The sequence below is a fragment of the Hibiscus syriacus genome, unplaced genomic scaffold (assembly GCF_006381635.1).
Source record: "Hibiscus syriacus cultivar Baekdansim isolate YM2019G1 unplaced genomic scaffold, ASM638163v2 tig00004072_pilon, whole genome shotgun sequence".
In the NCBI taxonomy this organism is placed as follows: domain Eukaryota; kingdom Viridiplantae; phylum Streptophyta; class Magnoliopsida; order Malvales; family Malvaceae; genus Hibiscus; species Hibiscus syriacus.
In genome coordinates, this window is record NW_024061998.1 from 2348885 (window position 1) to 2358934 (window position 10050).

The window sequence follows — 10050 nt, forward strand, 5'->3', positions numbered from 1 at the left end:
TAGTACTGATTTAGGGTGTTACAGTTAAAAATACTTTTTACATTTCAGACTACAACCTACTTTTATTGGTAATCGATAACATTATTGGCCGCAACCATATTTCTTACAGATATTCATAATATTTTTAGCTTTTAACATATTTTGTTGCCGTGTGAATGTCTAAGTCACCATTTTCTAAACTCTAGTAATATTTTAGGCGCAATCAGATTTATTACAAATAAGTTTAACATTCCAAATCACAACCTTCTTTATTATTGACCTATAACATTTTTTGGCGCAACCAGATTTCTTATAGATATTCATAACATTTTTAGTTGTTAACCTATTTTGTTACGTGAGAATGTCTATGGCCTCATTTACTAAATTACAATAACATTTTAGGCGCACCCAAATTTATTACAAATAAGTTTAATGTTCTAGATCGTAACATAATTTCTTAGCTTTTAGAATTGAGTTATTTCAAGTTGAAATTAGAGTTTAAATTGAAACTTATTCAACGATTCCAATAATAGAAAAGAGTGTTATGTTTTTTTAATATTCTGAATTTGAGCAGCTTAATTTAAACTAAAATACTTTTAGTTTGATTTATCCAACAAATTTAGAGAAAGAATAGTTTAATTCATCTTCTCCTTTAAATTTCCCTAGCTCCATTGACGAAAAAAATAGATAGGAAATACAAATTCAATCAAATCTAGTTCATAAAAATAAAACAATTAGGTTAAAAATCGAAAGCCTACATCTTGCTCTTTCAATTAACATCATTAATCCTAAGTTTTAAGTTGATAAGAGAAAACATAAACCCTAAATTGAATACTAGAGTTCATACATGTTAATTCATTATATTGATTTTGATTTGTGATGCGATAAGTGTTCTAGATTGAAGTTATTTACTTGTGAATTCTTCTGTCTTATAAATTTATTACTATTGATTTGGTTTTGTTTCGCTTATTTTCGTGCAGGAACCCATTCTTTTAGAATTGGCAGTAAGAAGGGCGTAATATGTATATTTGTTTCTATTATCCGATTGTGGTTGGCGACATGAGCAAAGCACTGGACATTAATCGGTCTGATATGACAGTTTCTAGAAGATCCAGTCAACATTGGCAGTTTCTAGAAGCAGTCCAATCAACATTATCGGGAAGAGGATGGACGAAAATCTCTTGGGATTTAAATTTAAGTTTGAATTAAAAAACACTTGGGATTTATCTTTTGATATTTAGGATAATTTATCTTTTGAATTTTTATGTTATTTTTAGGGTTTTAGAAAGCTATAAATATCTCAAAGGGTAAAGCTTGCAATGTACTTGAATTCAGTTTGTTTTTTGGTTTTGTTTTTATAAAAGTTTTTTTTACTTTCGTTTTTTACTTTACTTTATTCTCTTTTAAAAAAAATATGTTAATCATGATTTTTATCATGCTTAGCTAATTTTCTCATTTAGCCGATAACTTATCAAAGACTCAATTCGTATTGTGAGAATTGAAAAGTGCTTAACATCTTCGGATTACATTATAAATTTTCTGAAAAATTAATTTGACAATCGGCCTTACTTTTAAAAATCAAAACACTTTCATTTCAAAAGTCGACGTTGGTCTGATTTAAAGTTGGGAGGAAGAATTGGCTGGTAGCAAGTTCGATTTGCTAGGAACACACTTAGCGGCGGTCCGCTAAGGGAAATTGAGATCGAATTTGATTCTCATTGAGACAACGTAATCCGAGTTGGGCTTTTCAAAACTTCATATTGTTTTAGTGCTAACAGCGATAGTCGCAGTTAGTCCAATCAAGGACTGACTTTCAAAGATTGTCTTGGGCATATCGGTTTACTAAAGAGAAAATCAAGTTATAAGGGTTGGGCTTTGTAAACTGTAATTGGCATGACTCCCTAAATAAAATCTATTTCGATGATCGAATTGAATTGAGGCAAAGAGAAGCTTGAGTCTATCTTCCAAAATCATTATTTTCAACTCTTTTACTCTTGTTTTCATTTATTTTTACTTATTCAATTTATTTTTACTTCACCTAAACCCCCTTTCTTTTGACTGCAGTTATAAGTTATCTGGATTAGAATCGACTCAACTCTACATCGGAAATTTCTAAGTCCCTTTGGACCGACTCTTTCTTCTCTTTACTTAAAGTTCATTCCTTATTTATTTATTTTGAGATTAAAGGAATTTCATTTGATAGTAAAACGAAGCATGTCATGATGTTTTGATTTGTCTTCCATTGGGTTTTTGGCTTTGAAGATTAAGGGGATTTAGTGGAATCTTCCAAGGATAAGGGAAAAATCAAAACTAATCGAGTAACAGTTAATCCAAGAAATATTATAAGCTCATATTAGGTAAGTTCAGAATGGGTTAGTCGAATTCAAGCCCTTCAATACATTTTTATGTATGTATTGTTTGATATCTTTTGACATAAAAAATTATGTATAAATTGTTTAATTTGCGAGTTTATCTATAAACCGATGATTTAATTATAAATTAAAGTGTTAAGGTATATTTAATGCGATTCGATATTTTATCATGATAGTTAGTTATTTTCTAGCATGATAATTTTTGTGTTTGATTTGAAAACGTGATGAAATTAAACGTGATTATTTCCCATGTTCTAAGTGCAAAATCAAGCTTAATGCTTCGTTTGATATGGTTAACAAGTTATATACTAATTTAATAATGTAAATGGTAAATTTTTATACTAAGTAACCTATTAAAATGAGTCGTTCGTCATTAGTTTAGTTTTAGGTACAATTGATATGTCATATTTATAGTGTTAGTGTACGAGTTGTTTAAATATTTTGATCTTGGCGAGACACATTGATGACTATTATACATGTATCATATTGATACATGATGAAAAGGTGACACTTGAGTATCTATATATCGCTGATAATTTTTTTTGAAAAGAGATTTTGTACGGTTTTATTAATAACGCATAAAAAACGGAAAAAGAATGCACCATGTGGATGCTAAAGAATGTATTTTAGTGGTATTTTTATATAAACGCCGCTAAAGACTGTAATTTAGTGGCGTTTTTATAAAAAATGACGTTATAGACTCATACTTTAGTGGCTTTTTTATACAAATACCGTTATAGACTCGTACTTTAGTGGCGTTTTTATACAAACGCCGCTAAATATTAGTACTTTAGTGTCGTTTAAAGCACAAACGCTGCTAAACACTCGTACTTTAGTGGCACTTTTATAGAAACGCCGCTAAATACTGTACTTTAATGGCGTTTTAAGCACAAACGCCGCTAAATAATCATTCTTTAGTGGCATTTTTTACAAACGCCACTATATATATACCACATTTAACTAAATTTAGCAAACCCTAGCCCTAAACTTAACTCTCAGGGGCCTCATGCTTTTGAGAACCCGACCAACAGACAAGTCACGTTCTCTAAGAGAAGAAACACTCTTCAAGAAAGCTAATGAGCTCATCGTTCTCTGCGATGCGAGGGTTTCCATCATCATGATTTCCAGTACTGGAAAAATCCACGAGTTCATCAGTCCTTCTACTTCGTATCACTTTCAAAAACCCTAGATTTCTACTTTTCTTTTTTGAAAAACTTGAATTGAAACCTTATATTTCTTCTAATTTTTGTTTTAATGTATATATATAATTTTAATTTTAATTTGATTTTTGTATATTTGATGGGATCAATGGCAGGCAAAAGATGGGTGAATGTTTGAACGATGCAAGTATAGAGGATCTTCGAGGACTGGAGCAGGAAATGGCTCTTCTATTATCTTTCATTTTGGGTTTTTAGTGGAAGTTGAATCTTGCTCTTTTTTTCCTTCTATATTTTGTCATGTTTTAATTTACTGTATTTGATGTTCTGTTTGCTCCATTTTGCTAATATTTTAGTTCACGAGGTGGGCTTTAATTTATTTTTTATTTTGTGAGGTTTGGTTTGAAAGATGGAATAAATAGCTTCATTCGAATCCTTTTATGCAGAAGAAAAATGGTTAAGCTCAAGGGGTGTTAATTTTTGTTGAAAAGAAAGGATCTTGTTGGGTGTAGATATTGAGCAGTTACTCATGGAAGCGCATCATAGGTGGCTACGACCAGCTAATATTGATTGCCTAGAATTTATTCATTTTGCTGGTTGAACTTTGTATACCATGCCTTTCTCATCTGATTTTCATTTCCTTTTCCTCCTTGAACCATTGAACAACAGGGAGTCCATCCATGTGATAGAAGAAAAAGCATCAGCGAATATTGGCCTCTGTTTCCTGCAATTGATTTTTCCTTGGCATGTAACTTCTCTTACGAATTTAATGATTCTCATTCACTTTACCTATATTGGAATTTTTTATAATTGCAATTTCAATATCGGTTAATTGGTGGAATTTTTGTCCTTCAGATTGACAGCAATGAGGATAATTTGTGGGAAGCTAACTGTAGAGAAAAGAATGAAGAAATTGCAATCAGTGGAATGAAATTCTTGAACTGGTGAGTGGTCCGTTTGTATCTGCTTTAACTATATGGGAGTATGGTCCTCCAAACATATGAATTTTTTTAGAAAAAAATGAGCATACATATCAAACTCATATTTTGACCCTGTATTAATCTGAATGATAAAAATGGCTAGTTTACAGTTCGAAGTAAAATTGCTTCGTTCGATGTCTATTTCATATCCTCCCAACCTTTTCTTTTACTATATCCATTTATCATTTGTGGCAGGCTGTGGACACTATAAGAGAGGGAAATTGCCGTTTTTAGTCACAGCAAATACTTGCACCAAACCTTTGGTTTTTTTGGCAATGATCGTCATCCATCTGTGAAGAGTGAAATATGCACACAGTGAGTTGTGCAAATTTTCAATTGTTAATTAATTGTTTATTGATAGACCAATCTAGTTTTCTTTGAAAGTTGAAAACACTGATATCCTGAAATCTTGAGTCCAAAGTCCATGTCCTCTCTATAATGGATTGCAATTCCTTGCTATACTGAATGGCATAGTTTTATGAGCAAAATTTTGATATGTTAAGTACTTGAATCTGAGCTTTCCAGTAGAGATAGTTTAAAACCTTGGAATTTCAGACTAATATGATGATTTGGTATAACCAGTTGCAACTTTCTGAATTGCGAGCTCCGGTCTGGAGTTTTGGTTGATAGATGGTATGTACGACATTTTAAAACCTTGAAACACATTTCATTTGCTTAACCCAACATAATTGTTCTGAACTTTTTTTCTTGAACATTTTTGCTTCAGTATATTGGGATCAGATTGTTCAACGACCAACTATCCTGGAAAAATCCCTAGTGGACCTGATCTTCCCAGCGATGTTGCCAATGAGAAGCTTTCGAATGACGGAGCAGGCAAGTAGCTATTCATCCGAAGAGATGACGAAGTGGGAGTCTGAGTTTGATATCCGCAGTATGATCTTCCTTGTTCTTAAAGTATTCATGTCTGACATATATTCGAATACGAGTTCCGAGTATGATCCTCCAAAGGTATGGAAAACTTGGAAATAATCAAAGTATACGCGAATCAAAGATATTTTTTATGGCATTAGTTGTGTTGACAGTATTTTTTGTGGATTATATGTTCTGTTTAAATCATTAAATACTCAGTTTTAGTTGTTTTTACACTTCACTGCACATGAAATAATAGGTGATGGCAACACTATGAGTCCAAAGCAATCAACTTTTTTATTGTTCTTGGAATTCATACTCCCGTTCTTTAATCTTTCTATTTCTAGATTTTGAACCTAGGATTTACCTTATTTCAAGCGACTTAAGCTGATACAGAAAGAGTTTTACACAGTATTACATTTCTACACCATCTGTGGCTCTATCTTGAATATTATTATTTTTTGCTTCACATTTTTTTACTGTCTTTTGGTGCCATTACCTTTGACCAACTCACATTAGGTTTTACAATTACTCCCATTGTATTAGTATTATACATTCTATTTTACTTTCCCAATCTTGTTTTGAATCAGGAAAAGACATTATCTTATACAACCATTAAGGCAGCATATTGGCAGTTGGAGTTAATGGTTTCTGTACTGATTGATTTATTTCCATGTTGCAGATCAGTAGTAGAATGTTGCAGCTGCAGGTTCTATTTGAATCTTTGTTTGATCTCTATATTGTTGAAAATGTGAGTTACTAATTTCTTATTTGAACTTGGTATGAGTACCGCTAAGGAATCTATAATTTTAGTTGTTGAAGAAATGTGTTGTTAACTTTTTTAACGTAAGATATAATGGATTTTCATTGGCATTGATGATTTATTTGGATATGAAACTAGAGATCGGGTTCGCATTGCCATGGATGAGGCCTTTTCAAGTGGCATGCTAATTGGAGTAAGACCTCATGAAACAAAATATCTGTGCAAGAAATGACAGGACAATACTAGCTCTGCATCATTGTTTTCCCATATAAACTGGATTTATCTCTTTGAATTTAAGTGTCTCATTGTGACGAAGAGTAGTGAAGAATGTGTAAGATTATATGCAAAATATCTTAGATGTTATTATTGTTTATTATAGTTAATAATGTTGAACTACATTATATTTTACGTTAATGTAAACTTTGATTTATTATTATGGATTTCAATTTTCTTGTTATGAATTTTAAGTTTGTTGTTATGGATGTCAAGTTTATTGGATAATGCTACAGGTTAAATTTGGGTAATAAAAGAGTAGAAAACAACATTTGACAAATTAGTTTTAATTTGCAAAATAAATTTCTCTTAACTATAGAAAGGTAATTAGCGGAGTTTGTATCCTAAAACGCCGCTATAGATATGACCTTTTGCAACGTTTGTTCCAAAAAAAAAATGCTGTTATAGAGCTGACCTTTTGTGGCGTTTGTTCCAAAAAACGCCGCTATAGATCTGACCTTTTACGGCGTTTGTTCAAAAACACCGCTATAGATCTGACATTTTATTGCCTTTGTTCCAAAAGCGCCGCTATAGATCTTGAACTTTTGCGGTGTTTGATCCAAAAACGCCACTATAGATCTCGACCTATTGCGGCGTTTTTTATTCTCAAACGTTGCTAACTTTAGCGGTGCTGGTATAGCCGACACTTCTTATGGCATTTTTCTTATCGCCGTTAAAGTACTAAAAAAACACAGCTAAAAGTCTATTTTGCTATCTAATGCGAGTTTAAAAGTTATTTGATTAAATTTGAAAGCATCTAAGTTGCCTAAAAAATATTACATGTTGCAATGTAACGACACAAATTATTAATAAATAATTTTCTTGATTTCAAACCTCATTTTGACATCAAAACTCGTAATAGTTATGAAGTCATGGATTTCATATCCATGAAAAATAGGTATGAATACCTCAAAAATGATACCGATACTTGAATTTCTTATTTTGCAAGTTAAATGATTTGCTTGAGCATCAAGTAATCATTTTAGTTTCCATTCATTGCAAGACCTTGTAATGTGTGTATATTTAATTTTTGATTGGATGAATGTTTGTTATTTGAATTTAATTATGTTCCAAATAAAGTTAAATTTAGATGGGGGTATTACACCAAATTTTATGCATTCATTGGATGGCATATTTTATTTTTTACGGATGTTGATGATTTAACCTTAAAATAATAACAAATTAAAATGCTTGATCTCCTAAAATTAAAAATAAAAGAGAGTTTAGCCACTTGTTTCTATTTTAAGCCCACATTTATTGCTATTCCGGGATTCAAGATCTAGATAAATCCAAGTTATCTAATGAATCCACTGAAATGCACACATATTGCAGTCCATGAAATCCACCCCAACAGACCATGATCTAACGGCTCCGCTGAATTCGTGTAGCTGTGTTCCACTTTTGAGTTTCGCCGCGTTTCTAAACAGCCCACGGCTACGTGGCTGTACTGTTATTTCAATCCATTTCAACGCTAAAACCGCGTGCTACGTTTCTCATTCACCAGATCTATAAATATAATTCAATCCCATTTCAAACCCCAAAACCTAAAATCAAACAAGGAAAATAAAATCCCCCAGCACTTACGCAATGCAGCGAAATTTACGTTTCTCGATCTTCTGGCTTTCCCTCGTCTTCCTTCCTCTCCTTTTCTCCGACGCCAGAAAGGCGAATCTCCCCGGAGGATGGTTTCCGATCAAGAACATCAATGATCCGCACGTGACGGAGATCGCGAAGTTCGCCGTCAGCGAGTACAACAAGCAGTCGAAGGCGAGTTTGGAGTTGGTGAAGGTGGTGAAAGGCGAGAGTCAGGTGGTTTCTGGCATGAATTACCGGCTGGTTTTGAAGGCGAAAGACAGAACGGCCGTGAAGACATATCAGGCCGTCGTTTGGGAGAAGGAGTGGCAGAATTTCAAGAGTCTTACCTCCTTTCATCCAATCAACGGTTAGATTTGATTGTGATTATAGTAATAATATGTGTTTATGTATGTCCATCGTGTTGTTTTAGGTCCAGCTTTGATGTTTGCGTGACTGATTGGAGAATAAAAACTTCCATCAATTATGTGTCTTTTTTTTTTCTTTTTCATTAATTATGTGTGCTTTTTGGATTAAGAATTCGAGTTTGCTGTTTTTCTTTTTCATTTCTTTTATCACCAAAGGAGAATTTTATACTCCTTGCTACCATCAAGTGTCTTTTTTTATCAATTTTAAAATTGTGTTATTCAAAGTATTTTATTAGAAAAATAAATAAACAATAATATTTATATTTTTTATATTACGTATTTTACTCATTTATATCTATCCAAATAAATATGTCAAATTCATTTATATATTAATTTTCAGGGATAATTTTATTATTATTAAACTTTGCACATAACAAATTCTCTGTTACAATTATAAACTATTTGGCAGTTTTTAATTTTTTTTTCTTCATGACAGCGTGGCCACTATTTTGTCATTTTTAATTATGTTTTTTTTATATTTATTATAATAATACTTTGGGTCTTTTTTTTTTTAGTAAAAGATATTATAGCTATCAATATTTTTGGATTTTTAATACAAATTTTTATTTGATTTTCTTCTTAATTTTTTATTTTATCTTAATACATGGTTGTACTTTATCGATGTTTGATTCTCTGTTCGTTTGTTTAAGTCAGTTCTTTAATTATCATATAAAGGTACTAGATAGTATTATTATTAAGGAAAATTTTCTTTTTCCGTTTAATATTTTGGTTCTTCTTTAAGTTTATCTCTTATATGTTTGATGTTTGGAGTCGTTGATGATTTTGTTAAGGATTATTTGTTGTTTTATTTTTTAATGATTTTGTTTATAGATTACCTCTTGTAATCATTGTTATATGTTATTTTGATAGTCTCAATTGTATTTATTCAGTCTATATTTAATAAAACGTTTGATGATACAATTCGATAAATAAAATATTATGTTTATGTTCAAAAAAATTTACACACAATAAAATAATATAAGATAAAAAATTAAGGTAAATTACGCAAATAATCACTAATATTTTAGTAAGATTTCGTTTTCACTATTGATATTTCGAAAATCACAAATCGATTACTAATATTATCGTTTGTTATAAATTGGTCATTAAACGTTAACCGTCATTAACAGACGGAACAAAAGTCACAACTAGACCGTTATTTGTTTATCTGAATCGTTAACCACATAATAGAGAACCGTTGAGATCTAATTTGACCATATTATACCATATTGATCGGCTCTTTTTTTTCGACCCAACCTCTTCTTCTTTTTCAACCCAACCATATATTAACTCATAATATAACATATCTTTTAACTTTCTGGTTCAAAGGCATAAAAGTGTAGACTAATTCACAGTGATGTTTATTTGGGTCCAAACCAGAAACCTACATTTTAAAATTTTCAAGGTTTCGTTTCCCTGCAGTGTTAAAAGATAAGTAAGAATGTTTGAAAATTTTATAAGTTTATTCATATCATAAAACTTTGGTTTTGAAAGCATTGCCTTTTCCTGCAGCATGTGGTACTTGAACGCTATGTTGCACTAATACAGATACAGGGAAGGGGACGGCAAATAAGCACTAATACAGATACAGGGAACGGAAAGGCAAATAATAATTTTTAAAATTACAAGGTATTGAAACGGCAAGGGTACGAAATA

At 31.5% G+C, this 10050-nt stretch overlaps 1 protein-coding gene and 1 long non-coding RNA gene across 2 annotated transcripts; both read left to right on the forward strand.

Annotated features, from left to right (window-relative positions):
* The first annotated feature begins 5074 nt into the window (after window positions 1-5074).
* LOC120189713 lies at window positions 5075-5315 on the forward strand. Its single transcript, XR_005522549.1, has 2 exons — window positions 5075-5121; window positions 5216-5315. It is a non-coding gene; the product is annotated as an uncharacterized LOC120189713 (long non-coding RNA).
* A 2622-nt stretch (window positions 5316-7937) lies between these two features.
* On the forward strand, window positions 7938-8354 carry LOC120189703 (cysteine proteinase inhibitor 5-like). Its single transcript, XM_039192920.1, has one exon. The coding sequence runs from the start codon at window positions 7982-7984 to the stop codon at window positions 8339-8341; it is 360 nt and encodes a 119-aa protein (XP_039048851.1). The 5' UTR covers window positions 7938-7981; the 3' UTR covers window positions 8342-8354.
* The last annotated feature ends 1696 nt before the right edge of the window (window positions 8355-10050 follow it).